The sequence below is a fragment of the Pelmatolapia mariae genome, linkage group LG7, assembly GCF_036321145.2.
Source record: "Pelmatolapia mariae isolate MD_Pm_ZW linkage group LG7, Pm_UMD_F_2, whole genome shotgun sequence".
In the NCBI taxonomy this organism is placed as follows: domain Eukaryota; kingdom Metazoa; phylum Chordata; class Actinopteri; order Cichliformes; family Cichlidae; genus Pelmatolapia; species Pelmatolapia mariae.
Genome location: NC_086233.1, coordinates 60,384,973 through 60,404,698, shown reverse-complemented (window position 1 = coordinate 60,404,698; position 19,726 = coordinate 60,384,973). Strand labels below are relative to the sequence as shown.

Below are 19,726 nucleotides of genomic sequence, written 5' to 3'. Positions count from 1 at the left end.
GTGCTTAAAGAAATTATTTGGCAGTGCTGTTAAGTTTATCTCACTTCTGCACAGAAATGCAATGTAATTATGTAAGGCACTCAATGTATACACCAGGCCATTTGTAAAGTGCAAAGGAGCAGCACAGATTAGGGGTGTAACAATTTTCCAAAACCATGGTTTAGTTCATCCCTCATTTTTTTCTTTAGAAGGAATGGATTACAAATTTTACCACAGGCCTGATCGCTCCGTTATGATTGGATCATGAACAAAAAATTATCTCTATTACTTTAGAGCAATTCCAGTTCACTTGCTGCCAGAGAGATTATTACCATTTCACCATCCCAAAGCATTAACAGCTCTACATGGGTATCATGGTACAGAAAATGGAGCCAAGATACGATACTGTGGACATCTGTATCACAGTTTTGATCTCGGTTTCGTAATGTTGTGAGGCAGAAGCACGGACTGATAGAATATGAAGCCTACTAATTAGGGGTCATTATCAGTAGGAGCATGTTTGAGATTAAAAACATAAAAATCAAATCTTTGCTGTGTTGTTATTACAGCTGGTACGTAAAAGGACATCCTCTTATACGTCCAGCTGTCTCCTTTTGAATAACTCCATTCATCAGTAGTTCATTGTACTGCTGCAGCTCCTGCCTCCCTCTCTGAGAAGTTGTCATGCATCTTTTTCGAGTGCTGGACTATACTGTCACTGTGGCTGCGCTGTTTTCGATGGCGCTTAGACTGCTTGGTTCAAGCCACTGACAGGGAAGCAAGGAGACAAAATTGGATGGATGCAGCTTTCCCTGCCAGCGGTGTCAGCCCTAATAGTTCACTTCAGATCTCGACTCAGCCCTCTGTCATCTGACATACAAAATGTGCAGTCTTCTGTTTTCGAGCCCTCGGTCCCAGTGTTTTTATACCCTGCCCTCTATCTGCTACTCTTCTTTCCCCCCTCTCTTTTTCAGTAACGCTGTATGATCTCACGAAGTACACAGCACACGCTTGAAAATTATGCTTGGGGTCTTTGTGCTAGTGCAGCCAGCTGAAGTTATCACTTCATTCACAATATGTTCTGCAGGTGTGCAAAAGGTTACACCAGCAGAAATCGGTTTTGCAGTCATCATCGCCTGGAGACCATCAATAATTTATATCCTGGAAGAAGAAGGAGTCTGATTTTGAAATTTTCTGAGGTGGGCCTTTGTATGCCAGTAAGCCTTATTTCAAAACTCTTTGGGGCTACATTCCTCCGTTCGTGTACACCATGTATTGAATACTTATGTTTGGAACGGTATATGGGGATCTAACTAATGGTGCAACTGGTGCATGAATCTCCTTCAACCCCAATGACAAAGGTCTTATCTTCGTAATCAGATACAGGATGAACCACGTCATATTTCTTCCAGCGGAGGATGAAAAAATGTTTGAATTATCACATTCGAGATATTTCCCATAAGAAAACAGAGGCCTCGAGCTACAAAATGAGATAAGTAAGAAAGTGTAGATACTTTAACTCTGAGGCATCAAAGATGATTCAGTTCCAGATGCTCAAATACAAAATAGTCATGTGATTCTTGGAAATCGTGAAAATTCCCCAATCCATGCATTTTTCATTAGGTTTGGAGATAATCTGAAAGTGAACAGCCTTCTAGTCAGTAAAAGTAAAACAGACTTCTAGTCATATGTGTGAATGTGTGCATCAGAGCTGGTACAACATCATGCTAGGTATAAAACTGACAGACACACCTGTCTCAGCAGCATCATGTCATCCTCTTAACTCCTTTCTATCCCGTGAGTCAAATACTGCACCCAACCTCTGTCTGTCCAACAAGCGACAACAGCTAAGCTAAAACAACAGAGTATAATAATGAGGTTGACTCATTTTAGAGGCTTTTTATCACTATTGTACTGTGGTAGCAGTGTGGGTGTTTCCCAGAAATTAGCTTTAATTATTAAAGGCACCCTGTGGTCAAAAACCCTCTTAACAAAAATGTCTGTTTACTTTAAATGTTTCAGTATTTTGCACTGAAACAAATTATATGACTTGCAAGTTTAAAGCTTCATGCCAAGACATTGTGTTTGAAAAGCAGCAACAGCTGATTGTAGCAGCACCTCAGAAGTGCCATTGTTGTTATTATGGTGTTTAAGTACGTTCAGCTCATTCCTGACCATCAGATTATTAGAACAGTGCTAACCTACAGTATTTACAGTATTATTAAAACTTAAACACTATCCTTTATACAGCTTGTTACTAAAACAAGACATCAACTGTGTCAGACACTTTGTCTTCACTATTGCTGACACTGAGTCATTTTCTAGTGTAGTACAGTGGTTGTCATTATACCTTTTAATTTTTATTAATTTGTGTAGAGATTTAACTGCTCAAAGCTGCTCGCCTTACTTGAACTGACTGCATGCCCCGTGGATAGTGGAGTCAAAGTATCCCACAATGCTTGATGAAAACTACTGGATGCTAACCAAATACATTATTCTGACAAAAGTAGTGGGCCACCTACACATTACACATGAAGGAGCTGTTCAGACATAGAAACCATGAAGCTCCTGGTGCACAGTTTTGGCGCTAATGTTAATGCCAGAGGAAGCTTGTAACTCTGTAGTTATTGACTTAGCCATGCTGGCAACTTTTACGCACTACTTGCCCATGCTCTGTGATTTTAGATGGTCTGCCACTTTGTGGCTGAGTTGCTGTGGTTTCTAAACACTTTGCAATAATACCAGGAGGAAATACATTTCACAGACTGACTTGTGCATGCGTCCTTTTAGAGCACCACACTTGAATTAAATGAGCTCTTTAGAACGACTCATTCTTTCCCAAATGTTTGTAAAGTGCATAGCCAGGTGCTTGATTTTATACAACTTTGGCAATGGGACCAAAAACAACTGAAGTGAGAGATTAAGAGATGTGGTCCAATACTTTTTGTCCAAATAATAAATGTTAATACATACCATCATGTATTCCAACAATGGATAAAACACAGCGGAATGAGGAATGAGATGAGCATATCATAACATGAACTATTCTAAGATCATTTTAAGAATTAATCGAGAAAACACACTCAGTATAATAAAAAAAAGCATGCCACATTAATTTTTTTTAGCAGATGTTCTGTCAGGTTTTAGCTTTGAGCAATGACGTAATTAGTGGTGCAGGGAAAATGAGCTGAGTATCGTCTGAAAGTGTTTCTACACTTTGTCGATAAGTTCACAATAAATTCTATTACACTGAACTCCTTAATTGGGAAGTAGGCAGTATTAAACGACACAATCAACAGCTGCTTTAAACTGACTCTAACCCAAAGACATATTTATAGTTTCTCACGTGAGTGCGTATTGTAAAAGATAATAATTTGGTGAGTGTATAAACACAAGCTGTCTTATGTTGCACTGTTTTATATGGCTAAGAAGACATAAAGCTGAACTGCAAAGAGGCTGTCAAAAAGGGGTTAAAAAAAGGATATTTAACCCTTTCGCAGTATTTTACTTTAAGTCTTTGTCTAAATCCATTTGCCACAGAGATTTCTGAAAGATCTTCTTCATGTGTAGCCATCACATAAGTGTGTCATTAATTACCAATTTCTCTAAAGTTTTTGAAAATGGGACAAAGTGGGTTTAGCGGAGCATAACATGGGAATGAAAATAATTTATCCACAGGAAAGTTAGAGGAATGATGATTACAATACGCAGAACTCTGACTTAGACACATTAGAGCCCGGCTATATTTATCATATGGGTTTAGGTACTATTCACCGCTAATGCCGGCAATAACAAAAGGTACAGTGTGGTGTTTCAGTGTTTCTTTCTCTCTTTTTTTCAGAAAAAAGTAGACATTACAGTCACTGTTGGCATCTGTCTTTTCACTGCGGTTGTTCTGCCAGTCTCTGATCCGCTTTGACAATGCTGTGGGAGTAAAGCAGGAACCAGCATATGTTAGTAATAAAAAATGTCATGAGCAAAATCGACATGTACCTTCTCCCGTGGTAATCTGTACCACATGTTGCTGGTTCAGTCGGGGGTTGAGCAAACTCATTCAGCTGGACTGAAGGACTAAAAAGATGTTCAACACATTTCGAGCAAAAACCAACTGTTTGGTGTTGTATGTGTGGAGCTTATTTTGTTGTTGATGTCTGACACTTTTCCAATTCGCTTACATCACCAACACATGCCACCATCCACTCCACTCCACAGTACAGACTATAGTTACAGACTGCAGTTCAATTTGGAGGAGATCTGTCACGGTTCAGACACATATGTCTGCATGTGTAGCGTGTGCTCACCCCGGGCTCCCCATTGGGGCCTTCCATGTCTACATTGACAGAACTATAAGAGCCCTGCCAGATATGTAGGACGGCACAAGGTTACCTCAGCTCGGCACCAGTTCTCCTTCTAGGCAGTGGCAGAGTTTGTGTGATTTGTTATCACACAAACTCTGCACTGAATGAGAAAGCCGGACTGAAACAGACAGGGGAAATTGAAGAAGCAAAACAGAGAGAATGAGAAATCGGGCAGCAGCATAAATGAGACAAAAGGATAAAAGACAGAGAAATAAGTGAGGACAGACAAGTAGAAGACATCAGTTCATTCACATCTTGATTAGGCCTAGGAAAATCAGCTGGATAAATCGCTTATGCCACATACTATGATTGAGGCAATTTCACAGAGAAAAACAGAATGGGAAACAGTGCATTCACTTTGTGCAAACAGGTATACACTGACGGTATATGCAGTGACACACGCATACTCTGAAGGTCAATGGTATGAGCTCAAATGGGTGGTAATAGGATACTGGTCCTGCAGAAAGAATCGGTACTGTATCAGCAAATCTACTGCCTGTTTGAGGACTACTAAGCCCCAATATGTAGCTCTCTTGTAGTCAATTCATTGTTCAAAGACGAATGTAGACACTTCATTAAAAAATGACTAAAAAGTACAATAGAGTCAGTACATACAAAGAAAAATAACAACAGAAGGGAAATATATCGTCAAGGACAATAAACACCTTGATTAAAGAGTTCTTCAGGCCATTAACTGCATTAAGATCAGATTATTCCACAACATCAAACTATCATTCATTCTGTTGTTGACTTACTTCTGTGCTTTTAATTATTGTCTTGTCATTTTGTTTAACCTCTCCTAAGTACAATTTCTTGATTTGGTTGGAATTCCTAGTTACTCCAATAATTGGAAGGCACTGTTGAACAAACAGAGAGCCACAAAACATTACGCTCCCTCTATCATGCTTCAAAGCTGAGACAATGATTTGTTGCAAACCTATAGTCTAGTGTGTTATTTCCCCAGAAAGTTACATTTCTACCTAATCTGTCCATAGAAGATTAGAACATAGACATCCTTCTTGATTGTTGAGTTTTTCTCTCCATTATTGTAGGTCTCTACCTTATAATATAAACCGCCTTCAGATGACTGTTGTTGTAATTTGGTGCTATATAAATAAAATTGAATTGAACTGAATTAAGACCCATGCAGGTGATTGCAGAGTTTAAGTCTAAGAAATGCTAGAAAAACGGTCACTGATTTTCAAGTACTGCCAGTGAAGCAGGTTGATTGAAAGTGGACATTTTGAGGTTGATGTAATCACGTTTGGTTGTTTTCTCCGATTTTAAGGGTCCCACTGCATTTTGATACCAAACTACTATCAGCATGCAAAGTTAAGTTCTTACACAACAACTGGTGCAAATCAGTGTGGAACCTGTTTACAGTATTTAAAGTGTTTAACCCAGCAGAGTGCGCATGTGACGTACTGAATCAAAACTAATTTTCAGCATCAGTCAATACAGACCCAAGTTACAGAAATGGATATCAAAGGGAAAAAAGTATAATCCAATATGACCCTTTGGCCTCAAATATTACATAACAAATCTTGCAGTTCAGATAAAGGCTTGTTGAGTTGTATCCAGTGCTTTTACATTCAATGTAACTTTGAATGAGTAATTGGTTCTGTCACATCAAAACGTAAGCTAAAAATTCTGTATATGAAAAAGTGTAAATAAAAACAAGCATCAGTGTTGCTAACATGTGGCGTCCTATGTATTTCCTCTTTCACAGGAGTGGAAAATTTCCAACTTTGCAGCTTAGTTTGTTGATCAAAGGTCAGAGTACTGTTAGTATGCTAATTCTGAAATCAAACTCAGTTTCACCCTAATGACTCAGTCACCGCAAAAGTGTGTCCACTATGACTAATCCCTAGTAAATGTTCAGGACACTGAAAACTTTGGGGGCTACAATAAGATAATTATTTCTGAAAGGATACAAGTGGTCTTATGTTTGTTCATTTGTTTGTTTTGCTATCTAGACTGCAACTAAGCAATGTCTAGCATAAGTAAAAACACAGCCAACCTATTTTATTCCATTCAATTCAGTGTTATTTATATACACCAAATCACAACAACAGTGGGCTTAAGGTGCTTTATATAATAAGGTAGACCCTACTTTGTTACTAAGCAAGCTGTAAAATTGCTAATATGTGAATGTGGTTTCCTTAGACAGGCAGGCAAAGCTCCTTTCCTTTTCTATTATTATGTGACGCTTCCAGTCCACAAGCTGTGCCTTTACATTTACCCTGCAAAAGGTATATGAACTTGGACATTTTTCATCTAACTTCCAAGACAAAAGAGAATAAACACAAGTCCCTCCAAAAGTTGATTCTGATCATCTGGACGTAGCGTTTTGCAAGCAAGCAAGCAAGCAATTTATTTATATAGCACTTTCGGATCAGCCCCCAGCTGAACACAAAGTGCTGTACACTTGACATGCCAGAGTGATACATTGAACATGTTAAAAAATAACATGTTTTGTGGGAGGAATGTTTCGTCACTCATCCAAGTGACTTCTTCAGTCTCAGCTGACTGCAGGTTTCCATCCATCCATCCATCCATCCATCCATCCATCCATCTTCTTCTGCTTTATCCGGGGCCAGGTCGTGGGGGCAGCAGCCTAAGCAGAGAAGCCCAGACCTCCCTCTCCCCAGCCACCTCCTCCAGCTTATCCGGGGGAACACCAAGGCGTTCTCAGGCCAGCTGAGCGATATAATCTCTCCAGCGTGTCCTGGGTCTGCCCCGGGGCCTCCTCCCGGTGGGACATGCCCGGAACACCTCACCCAGGAGGCGCCCAGGAGGCATCCTTGTCAGATGCCCGAACCACCTCAGCTGGATCCTTTCGATGTGGAGGAGCAGCGGCTCTACTCTGAGCCCCTCCCGGATGGCTGAACTTCTCACCCTATCTCTAAGGAAGAGGCCAGCCACCCTTCGGAGGAAGCTCATTTCCGCCGCTTGTATCCTCGTTCTTTCGGTCACTATCCACAGCTCGTGGCCATAGGTGAGGGTAGGGACGAAGATCGACCGGTAAATTGAGAGCTTCGCTTTTACACTCAGCTCTCTCTTCACCACAACGGACCGGCGCAGCGTTCGCATCACTGTGGCCGCAGCACCAATCCATCTGTCGATCTCCGGCTCCCTTCTCCCATCACTCGCGAACAAGACCCCGAGATACTTGAACTCCTCCACTTGGGGCAGGAACTCATCCCCGACCCAGAGTGGGCACTCCACCCTTTTCCGGCTGAGAACCATGGCCTCAGATTTGGAGGTGCTGATCCACATTCCATCTGCTTCACACTCAACTGCAAACCGTTCCAGTGCGAGCTGGAGGCCATCACCTGATGAAGCCAACAGAACCACATCCTCCGCGAAAAGCAGAGATGAGATTCTGAGGCCACCGAAGTGAAAGCCCTCCGCCACTTGGCTGCACCTAGAAATCCTGTCCATAAAAATTATGGACAGAATTGGTGACAAAGGGCAGCCCTGGCAGAGCCCATCACCCACCGGGAACGAGTCCGACTTATTGCCGGCAATGCGAACCAAGCTTTTGCAACGGTTGTATAGGGATCGAATGGCCCGTAGCAATGGGCCAGACACCCCATGCTCCGTAGCACCTCCCACAGGACACCCCGAGGGACACGGTCAAATGCCTTCTCCAAGTCCACAAAACACATGTAGACTGGTTGGGCAAACTCCCATGCACCCTCAAGTATCCTTGAGAGGATAAAGAGCTGGTCCAGTGTTCCGCGACCAGGACGAAAACCGCATTGTTCCTCCTGTATCTGAGGTTCGACTAGCGAACGAACTCTCCTTTCCAGCACCCTGGCATAGACTTTCCCAGGGAGGCTAAGGAGTATGATCCCCCTGTAGTTGGAACACACCCTCCGGTCCCCCTTCTTAAAGATGGGGACCACCACCCCGGTCTGCCAGTCCAGGGGTACTGCCCCTGATCTCCACGCAACATTGTAGAGGCGTGTCAACCAGGACAGCCCTACAACGTCCACAGCCTTCAGGAACTCGGGGCGGACCTCATCCACACCAGGGGCTCTGCCACCAAGGAGTTGTTTAACTGCCTCAGTGACCTCGCCCCCGGAACCCCCCTCATTCCCAGACTCTGCTTCCTCCTCAGAAGACGTGTCAGTGGGATTAAGGAGGTCCTCGAAGTATTCCTTCCACCACCCGACAATTTTCTCAGTCGAAGTCAGCAGCACTCCACCAACACTATACACAGTACAGGTAGAGCACCGCTTTCCCCTCCTGAGACGCCTGACGGTTTGCCAGAATCTCTTCGAGGCAGTCCAAAAGTCTTTTTCCATGGCCTCTCCGAACTCCTCCCACACCCGAGTTTTTGCTTCAGCCACTGCCTGAGCCGCATTCTGCTTTGCTTGTCGATACCTGTCAGCTGCCTCCAAAGTCCCACAGGCTAACCAAGCCCGATAGGACTCCTTCTTCAGCCTGGTGGCTCCCTTCACCTCTGGTGTCCACCATTTGGTTCAGGGATTACCACCACAACAGGCACCAACCACCTTGCGGCCGCAGTTCAATGCAGCAGCTTCGGCAATGGAAATGCTGAACATGGTCCATTCGGACTCAATGTCCCCAGTCTCCCTCGGAATGCTGCTGAAGCTCTGCTCAACTCTGATCTCACGGACTGGGGCCTCTGCTAGGCGTTCCCAGCACACCCTCACTACGCGTTTAGGTGCACCGGGTCTGCAGGTTTCACCAATCTTATAAACAGTACATTTGCATAATGACTGAAACCAGCCCACAAAAAGCTACGTCCAGATGAACAGAATCAACTTTTGGAGATTTACTTACCTGGATGATTGAGCATGCATCAAGACATCTTTATTTACAGTTCTGACATTTAGTGGGAAACAACACAAAGTGTCATGAGTGGGGGAGGTAGTAGAAAAACTGGGTGTTTATCTCTAAGTGTATGCGTTTAAATCAAAGGAATCATCTAAGCATTTGTTAAACAGGTGTCACTAGGTCCTCTGAGCAAATAAACTAACTGACTTTTTCTGCATGGGTGAACTGTCTGTAATATTATCAGCTAAACATTAACCACACCCATCTAGAGGAAGCTAACTGTCACTGCAAATGGATTTCTCACATTGAAATGATCTGCAACATTTGCTGCCTCTCATCTTGGTCTTACTGTGATCAAACAACAACAGGTTAGATGATACGGACCTAAATGTATTAGCACAGCGAGGCTCGTTACTGGTACTGCTCACAACATGGGATGGCGCATTATGTTAGCTGAAAGCACGCTCTGCTGATCGCAGCATTTATCTGATGGGAGACGATGGAAGTGTTGTATGTGTGTATTTGTGTGTGTGAGATGCATGCATGAATCTGTTTATGTAAATATCTTGGAATTTGGTTCACAGTTCACCAACTGTGAATCTGGAAATGCCCCGATATGTCCTGACATGCAGCTGTCTTTAACACACAAATCACTTTTTCAACCAGTGACAAGACAATTTCTTCGAGTTCTGCTCGGCTCACATCAAAGAGGGAAAACAAGTTCAAAGCTTGTTTACCAGTATTTTCTTCATATTTTCCAGCCAGACTGGATGTTACTTAAATAGGATCATTTCCCTCTATACAACAAAAGGAATTCAGAGCTGCAAAAAAAATGTAATAGATACTGATGCTTCACCTTAGCTAATCCACTTGCTGGTACTTGTTTGCTCAGACTTTTCTTCCTGCTATAATAAGCAGGAGACATTGCTTGTATAGGTCTCATCTGTCACCCACAGCTTCTCTTATGAATTTTCCTGTTTTGATCCTTGCCATCTGTGCCTCTTCCTCTCTCATTGCTTTTCTTCCAAAGTCGACATCTTGAACAATTCATTCTTAGCCACAGCTTTACTGGATGCAGAGTAATTATCAAACTATTCTTGCGCAGCAGTGGCATATTTTTAGTGTCTACACTGCAAAAGGTAAACTTTCCATCTGTGCTTTGGGAAAACCTACTAAAAAACACTCAGACAATTTGGTCCAGAGGGAAACAAATTTACCCCAAAGACAGAAATAAAATGGCTAAAACTCCCTTGATAATGTCATCCAGGCATGAAAAAATAGCAAAGCTCTTCCACGGGCAGTAAACATGAAACTAAAAACATTATGCTGAGTGAGTTTATAGCAATAAGTGCACACTTTCTGGGTTAACACTGCCAGGGCCGTAATGGAGTAAATCTCTTTTTGGTATGAAAGGTCAAGCATAAAAATGAGCTAAATTAGTCAATGCTGCCGCAGCTCCAGTAGTGTTTTCTTAAATTTCATCACTCAGTGGCTCAGGGGGTTTTACCCTTGAAGTGATTTTTCATAAATATTGATTATTTTGGAGGAGATTGTATTGTTCTGTTCTGCTCTTGTTCTTCAGAAAAAATAACAATAACAAGGCGCAGTTTCATCAATTCATCATTGAAAAGTCATAGGGGACAACATTAACAGTATTACGATTATTTTTTGTGTCTCCTTTTCAGTGTGCAGTGACTGCAGTTTAATGGCGGCTCACTAGCCGAATGTACCGACACACGTATGTACGCACACACACACACACACACATACACACACACATGCACGCATGGGCAATGGAAAGTTTATACAATCCAGTGAAGTGCATAAGAAAAAAGGATGGCTGCTAAAGAACAAAAAGATGCACAGCCCATTGCAAGCACCGCCAGCTGGGTACAGAATTAACTACATTTTATCACTTGTCTCCTCTTAATCAATTGAAGCTAACTTGGCTGAAGCTCCCCCTCATTGTGCCAGACACCATGTCACATCAGCATTCCTCATTCCCTCCCAAAAACTTGCAATTAAAACCAGATCTACCCCTGGCCATGTGTGGCTCTTTGAGCGTGTATTTCAATTCTCGCCAGTGTCTGTTGCTGCCTTACATGACCAAGTCTATGCTGCTGTGTCAGGGCTTCCCTAGTACAGATATATTATAACTTTCTTCCAGACATAATGGGGACTGGTCTCCACCAGTACAGAGTGGTACGGCTGCTAACCGCAGTCATTCCTGTCTCCCTGCCTTCCCCACAGACACATGTGCACCAGGCACCAGCCTCGCACAACAACACCAGCAAGTGAATAAGAAACAAAAAACCTGGAATGTAGCTGGACCAGTGCTCTTGCACTTCAGCGATGAGATCCAACGTAATTAAAACATCTGAACGTACAGCAGTAAAGCATTCTTGTTACAACAGCACACATACTGTAGACTCAGCGACTGGATAGCTGCTTGTCTCGCATGATGACCAAAATTTTGTAAATGTAAATGTTAAATTTTAAGCGAAGGGTCTGCTGTTAAGACTTTAAAAGGAAACCCCCACCTCTGTTATGCACTTCACACTGTAATGGCAGAATGCTCTCCAAGGGGTGTGCTTCAGTGCTGTAATTTACTTTTTTTGTACAACCCTTTTTTCTGTATTTGTCTTTTCAGTTGGTGATTTCACACATTTTTCCAGCATGCCCTAGAAAGTTGTATTATTTTTGGTGTGGTTAAAAACAGTGTGCATTGGTTAGTACAAAGGGTTTTTTTTTCTTTTTTTAATCATGGAAGAAAAAGTAAGGATAAATACAGAACAATACCACAGAGCAGCACGCCTGTTGTTCAAAAGATCTCAAATTACCTCTCAAGAGTGTTGTATTTCCCAAGCACCTGGCAACACTTCCACAAAGATGCAAGGTGTTGCTGCATTGAATTTCTGTTGATAAATCCAATGTTACATCATTTTGCATCTCTGGTTACTCTATATACTAACCATAAGAAGATGTTCTGTCTTTTTCCATCTGTTAAGATCATTAAGTAATCATTAGCTGAATGTATAAAAAGTCTTTTTGTTATTAATCAATTACATAATCATGCTTATAAAGTAGAAGTAGATTCAGCTGTAAGACAACACCCCTAATGTTATCACCTATTAGGGCTGTGCGATATGACCAAAATCTCATATCCCGATATAAGAAAACTATCGCCAATAACGATATAAATTACAAAAATTTTACATTTTCTGTAAATTCTGTGAATCTCGGGCAGCTCGACTTGAAGTGTTTCCAGCTGGACGTCGTGTACCTGGAGTCAGTGTTTTAACCGATGCATGAAGCTATACATTTTTAGACATAAGTTGTAACGGCCGCCGTTTTCTTTGTGAGTATTTATTACACGCCGTGCTGCGGGGAAAAGCCTGTTCTAACGTTTGAGTCTAAGGTTTATTTTTTAGCACCTTACGGCTTTTTTTCTTTTTTTGCTTCTCATCCGTAAACACTCTGCATACTGTTACGTGCCAAGAGATGTGGCTTTGCTTTTGTGTTCTATTTATCTTTCAGGTGTCAAGCCTCCACCTATTGGCCAGTTCGAAGTTGATTGGCATGTGTCTATTGGCTGGTCTGGGCCCAGTTGGCCAATCACACTCTAAAAAAATCACTACAAAGGAGCAGCTCCCTGGCCAGCTGGTGGCTGCTGGCTTCTACTTTATGACAAACATTTGTGAACGGGCTTCTTTGTATTGTGTGTGGTGGAAGGCTGGACAGGTAAGCTGGGGTACCCTATACACTGGTTGCAGGTTTTAAACTGTTAGACACACTAGGGTTATGCGGTTGATGCCACTTTTGTATGTTTTCACTGACCTTTTGTCGAGCAGCTAGGTAGGCCTTTTGTTTTGCATTTTTGTTTTAGTTAGACCCTGGAAGCTATCGACCTCTTTTTGTTTTATTACTTTCTTTGATTTGGCTCAACCGCCCAGTCCTCCTCCCCCCACCCTTTTTCTGTTGTTAAGTTGACTATCAAGGCAAGCAACCAATAAATCCTGCCTGATTCTTAACTGTCCTGTTGTCCTCCTCCTTCATTGATTGTGGTTCTCCAGTGTTGCTGTCTCCTTCCTACCTTTGCCACCACCGTGGTGGGGGGGGGGACGTAACAATACTCTTTCACGTGATTCAGTCTATTTTGAAAAGTCTCAACAGGATGTTGAGCTGTATTCTAAAAACTTTATGTGGAAAATAAACAAGCGGACACGCGATGGATTTACCGTCATTGTTGCTAACGACAAGGCATAAAAACAGGCGCTTGTCCGTCGTAGTGTGGTTATATTAAATATAAGAGAAAGAGAACTTTAAGAAATTAATATAGCCACTACAGTGACCATCAAAACGATGAAAAAATATTGCTGTAAACAGTTTATTTTGCGACACCACGAAACAAACGATAGCGTAAAATAAAACAACAGACGTTTTTGTCGTCATCCGATATATATCGTTATATCGAACAGCCCTATCACCTACTACCGTTTTTGTAGTCGGGCTACTGGAACTCTATAAAATAAGCACAGTACTCTTGCATTGTATTCTGCTTTGCACCAAAATCTGTTTCATTCTCGGCTGTAATTGCTCGACTACTCTATTTCCACAACATTGACAGTTGCCACCCATTAAACCAAAGAAATGATCTTAAAGACATTTATATACACACAGTAAAGAGTAGCCCCTTTCAAACATAAAAAGCTGATTATAGCAGCTGTAAATGGTTGTATGCTATTTAGCCATGAGGTTATGAATACTTGGTCCAATTTGTATGCCATTAATAATTATTTGAGTAAGAGAAATGCCACCAATATACAAATAAAGCAGATCAAGTATATCAAGGTGCACTAACAACAACTGTTTAAATGTCTTTAGGGTGAAACTTTCCTTTGAAAAACCAAATGAGATTTGCCCAGACTTGAAAGTCATCTCACACATAAAGTGTGGTTACAAACTGGTCCCCAGGGTGGAAGATATCCCTGCGCAGTGGATATCACGTTCCACTAGACATTTTCTGACATGCACACGTCATTAAGGTAATCAAAGAATCGCTGTGTCCTAGCTCTAGCGGGAGCCATAAGAAATATCCCACCATATAGAATAGTTTCCTGTTCTGACAGGATACCACAGCTGAAGGAGGGAAACCCAACACCCACCTGCAAATGCAAATAACACACAGTCACACATGGTGAGAGGAGGCCCTGAGATCTCGATGAATATATATGTTTGGGTTCGCTATCAGAGGCCTGGGCCTGGGAGCTTGAGGGTCCCGCTCAGTATCTTAGCTGTTCCTGGAAGTCCCGAGGTCAAAATGGGAGACGCCCCCAAGGGTGGTGAAGAATGACCGAGCTAAGATCATGTGGGACTTCCAGATACAGACGGACAAACTGGTCGTGGCTAACCAACCGGACATAGTGGTGGTAGACAAACAGAAGAAGACGGCCGTAGTGATAGATGTAGTGGTTCAGAATGACAGCAACATCAGAAAGAAGGAACATGAGAAGCTTGAGAAATACCAAGGGCTCAGAGAAGAGCTTAAGAAGATGTGGAGGGTGAAGGTAACAGTGATCCCAGAGCAGTGACTCCCAAGCTAGGCGAGTGGCTCCAACCGATCCCAGGAACAACATCGGAGATCTCTGTCCAGAAGAGCGCAGTCCTAGGAACAGTTAAGATACTGCGCAGGACCCTCAAGCTCCCAGGCCTCTGGTAGAGGACCCGAGCTTGAAGGATAGACCGCCTGGAGGGGCGAGCGGGGAATTTTTTTTTTCATATATATATATATGAGATTTTAGATAAATTTTAAAACTGACTATATAGATGTCAAGCAGGCCTTTCATATATCTGGCTGCAAGAAAGCAAACTGTGTAGCTTTTATAAGCTGCTGTGAAACTGAAGCCCCCTTCTAAAAATGACTTTGCAAATTATTAAGGTATTTGAACCTAAATCTTAAAAAAAGGAAAACACTTTATTGAATTTGTGACAACAAAAAAACAGAAGTAAGCTTTGGCTCAAGAGATGCAATAAAGATATTCATAAAGCCCTCTTCACGAAGCTGGGTCACTAGCTTTAGCATAATATGGATAAATCACCTAAATTACTCCCACTTGGCTGAGTAAGACAGAGAGAATGGATAGAGCGATATAGAAGTTCAGTTTGGCAGGCAGCGACTCTGGTAAGGTCAAACCACCCTCAGACTGGATGGCTGTTTGGTTTTAGTAGGAAGAAAACAAATGATGTTGTGTTTCAGCTTTCTCTGTCTCTGTAGGATGCTTTAAGGTTTAGAGGTCTTGCCATTAGAACAGAAAATGTGGTAAGGGATGAGCTTTTGAACTCTGTTATATTATCACCTCTTAGGCAACTGTTCGCTAGCAAGTTCCTATCTTGTAGATACAGAAATATGTCTTCATTTTGGAGTCAAATTTCCTGCCACCTCCTCATTGTAGGTCTACTCTTACTTTCCTTTTAAGACTGCTTTTGCCTCTAAAGATTCATTAAGCTATAGGTTGTTTTTTCCTCTCTGTAGCTGTTAAATGATTCACTGTGTTCATTAGCTTGCCACTAACATGTATCTGCTGAGGTGCTAGGCTGGTGGAGTGCAATCAAAGTTCTAGAAAGTATCTGAAAACTGACAAAAAAATGCACTAATACAGATAGGTGAACCAATAAGCTCTGTAAAGCTGTAAACCCTTTCAAACATTCATATCTAAAATATTGATTTTTAGTGCTTTGATGTTTATTTTTGTGCTAGTGGTTTAATAATTACTACCTAACCCTTTAACAAAATGCTATATTACACAGTATTGCATGATTTCATTCACTACGTTATTTTCCTAGCCTTGAGCTTTATGTCAATATTCCATATGCTCCAGATATTTTATTTGCATCTTATCCAATTCACTAATCCGATACACCAGTCAGCACTCATCACACCTCTTCCACAGCTGGAGCCTCACCGCATGCCAAGTGGCCTGAGTGTGCCTACTGAGTGAATCCTGATATTTAGTACTGTGCACTGTGTCTTCATACTCTAAGCTCTGACGTTCTATTGTGCTACTTTTAATTGTATGTGGCGATTCTGGCATTGTTGCATGTGTAGGTTCAGTGTGTGTTGCAATCACTACGAATAAATGCACACGCTATACAAAAAAGCTTTTATAAATGAGTAGATAAACACAGCAAAAATGCAGATGCTTCCACACAGGTGCACTACATGGTACAATTAAACAATTATCATCCAATCATGCAATGTAGCATGTATAAAACTGCTGAGCATGCTCAAGTGATTCTGATTCTGTGTCAAGATAGCATAAGAAAAAAAACTAAGAAACTTAAAGAGGGGGCACAGATGGCAGGAGTCACAAAGAATATCCAACTGAGTAGAGTTTCATTAAGAAATTCAGTCTGCATTACAACTATCAGACAGACATCAGTAATCAGTGTTGAACATAGAACATATGTGATAAACATGATGCTTGCGTGAGTGTGATGTGTAGCAGAATGAAAGCAGAAGATCTCTTCCTCAGGTGACTGAGAATATGTTTGCAGGACGTGAACAGACTGTCAGCAAGAACAGCCCGGACAATTACATAGAGAGGGATATTAGATGGGTTGCAGTGTATAAACCCCTCATTACAAAGATGAACGCACATTTGACAGTTCAGTGGTGCAAAAGAAAGCTTAGGCACTGGTCTACAGAGATGTGGCTACATCCAGATGAATTAATCTTCATTGTGTTCTTGACAAGTGAGTGAGAGCGTTTGTGGCAGGCCTGAACGCTTGACCCCTACACCGAAAATTATCTTTAAGGTGAGCGCTCTTTTCCAGGATGATAGCGCCCCATCCATAGATCACATAGGGTCATCAAATGGTTTGATGAGTATGAAAATGTGGATCGTTTGCTATGGCCTTTGCAGTCACCTCATAACCATACAATTGAACATTTATGGAAGATTCTAAACACGTTAGATAATCAAAACACCAAATGAGGGAATGCTGGAAGAATGATGTTTCAGTCCTAAAGCAGAGTTACAAGAAAACTGGAGAACCAGGTACAGTGAAGCTGTACTTGTGGCACATGGTGGCCTTACACCATACTAAGGTACTTTGTTTTTCTAGTAATTTGTCACCTGTCTCTAAACGAGTCTCACTAAATAACTACAATCCTGTACCACTGTGAACAAATAAGCAAGGAAATTGCAAACCAACTGACATGCACTTAAAACAAGAGGCACAGTAAAATGAAGTACTATTCTCTTCTGTGGGTGATTCATCAATACAGTCACAGTCTTTCTAACTTTGTCTCTCTGTCTCTCACTCTCCCTCTCTTTCTATAACTCAGTTTTATTTGCATCACTCTGCATAATGCACAACAGCACATACGTCCCCAGGGCCTTTTTTATTACGTAAACCTGTTGCAAGAGGAGTCACAGCAGCGCTTTTACAACATCCATCAAAACAGGGGCAAGAATGTCTTAAAGTGGTTACGGATGTATTGATGGTTAAAAGGCAGTGAAGTCAGAATACTATTAGACTTGTCCTTTGAATTCAGATATTTTCAAAGACACCAGACATAAAGTATTATTAACACTTGAAAAGTCTGGGTACTCCGTAATAGAATCAGCTGCTATACCCAGAAAATAAAAATCCTCCCTCTGGGTGAAAAGAACAGAAACTCATCTCTGCATAGCATCACTGCAGGCAGAGCCCCCTTTACTGAAAGCCCTCAGAGTGAATAACTCAACCCAGGGATGCTGTGCTCACCCATTTTGAACAAAACAGCCACATACAGTATGAGAAGTATATGAGAGAACAGCAGCTCCAGTCTAACTTTGCACAGAGGACAAACGAGGCAATCTGGACAAAAGGGGATCACAGTTTCACACAAAGACCAACTGGTCAGTGTTCAATTGCTTGCAGTGCCTGCATTCTTGGAAAGCACTATTCTAGCTGCAGGAATCCCTTCCTCCTGTCATTTAAAGTTTCACAGTTCTTTGAAGAGGCAGGAGCTGCAGGAATCCTGCAGAAAGTGAATCTGAGAGAAAGCAGCCTACTTATTTATATAAATCTTCAATGTTCTGACATTTGTGCAGTCTGTTATTGATTTTAAAACCTACTGTGGGGAGAGAGAAGTAACTCTGCAAGTGGCATAATTTAAAATGTGTACATGAATGAATGCAAAGTGGAGAGGGGGTTCTTGTTAAATTGACCTGCTTTATCCTTAACTTACCATTTGCATTCTTCCCGCAGATCAGGTGTTGCCAGGGTTGCAAAGAGCCCCATATCTCTGCATCACTGTTAACGGCCTGCTCCAGGGTCTCCACAGTAAACTTTGGGATCCCGTTATCCCGCTCCAGCAGCGCACTGCGCAGCACCCGCGCGTACACATCGCGGAAGAGGTTTTCCATGCACGCGGCCAGGTAGATCGCCGCGTGCTCATGGATCCTGACTGCTACCCTGCTATCGACCATCCACCTGAAGAACTTCCCCACGTTAAAGATGAGTCCGCATCGCGCCGACTTGCCGCGGGTGAACTTGTCGTCCTCTGTGCTCATATTGTACAGTGACAATGCACTGAGGGCCCCGCTGATGCAGTTCATCGACACGGTCCACGCCAGGACCATCTTTATGGCACTTTGGATCTCATATTTGGTACATTTGGCGTAGCGCAAACTCAAGCGCTGCGCCTCCTTTGCGACCCTGACCAGGGCCCGGCTGACCAGAACCGAGAGCCTGTGCAGGACGTCCTGCTGTGGTGTCGGCAGGCTCATCTCCTCGTCCTTGCTCAGAGCGCTCACCACTTCCCCGAGGCTCCACGGCACATCCTCAAGCTCGGGTAGTTTAGCGCATTGCCCGGTGCACTCCAGGATCTCGGCGTCTTCGACCAGGACCGTGTTAACAGTGTCCAGACTGTTGTGTCGACTGTGCATCGAGTCGGTTAAATGCCAGTAATTCCCTCCATGTGCCTCTGAGCAGCACAGCGACGCACTGGAAGACCTGAAGGAGTCAGCGGCTCCACCATAACCCGAGTCTAGCGTCAAATCCTCCAGGGTCCTTGCTACTGACTTGCTACTCCTTGCCATAACTGCGCTTCATACTGTAAAAAGAGGGCTTGGAAAAAGTGGGGGAAAATACCGACGAAGACACAGTGTGGATACACAAGCGCCTTCCACGAGCTTGTCAACTGAAATGTTTTATTCTTTTCCCTTTTCTTTTGTTTTCTTTTGGAACTGTCCATGCAGGCATAAAGTTAAGAGTAGTATCTCCCTACAGTGCATCAACAGTCACACAGTGCCGTTCAAGCGCAGAGGCTGACAGATGGAGGCGGGACCGGAGAAAACAGAGCGCAGCTGTCAACCAATGGACTCTCGGGAAGAATCAGCAAAGCGTTTTAATTGGATCAATAAAAAAAACCCATCGATATAGCTCCTGATAAAGATTGTTAATAGGAATACAAACAGTAAAGGACACGAGTACTCCGCTCATTTTCCCCTTTCTGTCGTCTACTCCTTATAAAAGTTTGCTTCCTCAAAACTCTTGAACCGCACATCCTGTAAAATGACCAGTCAGACAAA

General features: G+C 42.5%; 1 protein-coding gene across 2 annotated transcripts in view; it reads right to left on the bottom strand.

Annotated features, from left to right (window-relative positions):
* Positions 1 to 19,434, bottom strand: part of btbd11b (BTB (POZ) domain containing 11b) — a 76,161-nt gene extending 56,727 nt beyond the window's left edge. For both annotated transcript variants that reach the window (XM_063480057.1, XM_063480058.1), the window contains exon 1: positions 18,382 to 19,434. In XM_063480057.1, coding sequence (XP_063336127.1) covers positions 18,382 to 19,234 — 853 coding nt within the window. In that variant the 5' untranslated portion in view covers positions 19,235 to 19,434. The remainder of the gene's footprint in view (positions 1 to 18,381) is intronic.
* Between the last annotated feature and the right edge of the window lie 292 nt (positions 19,435 to 19,726).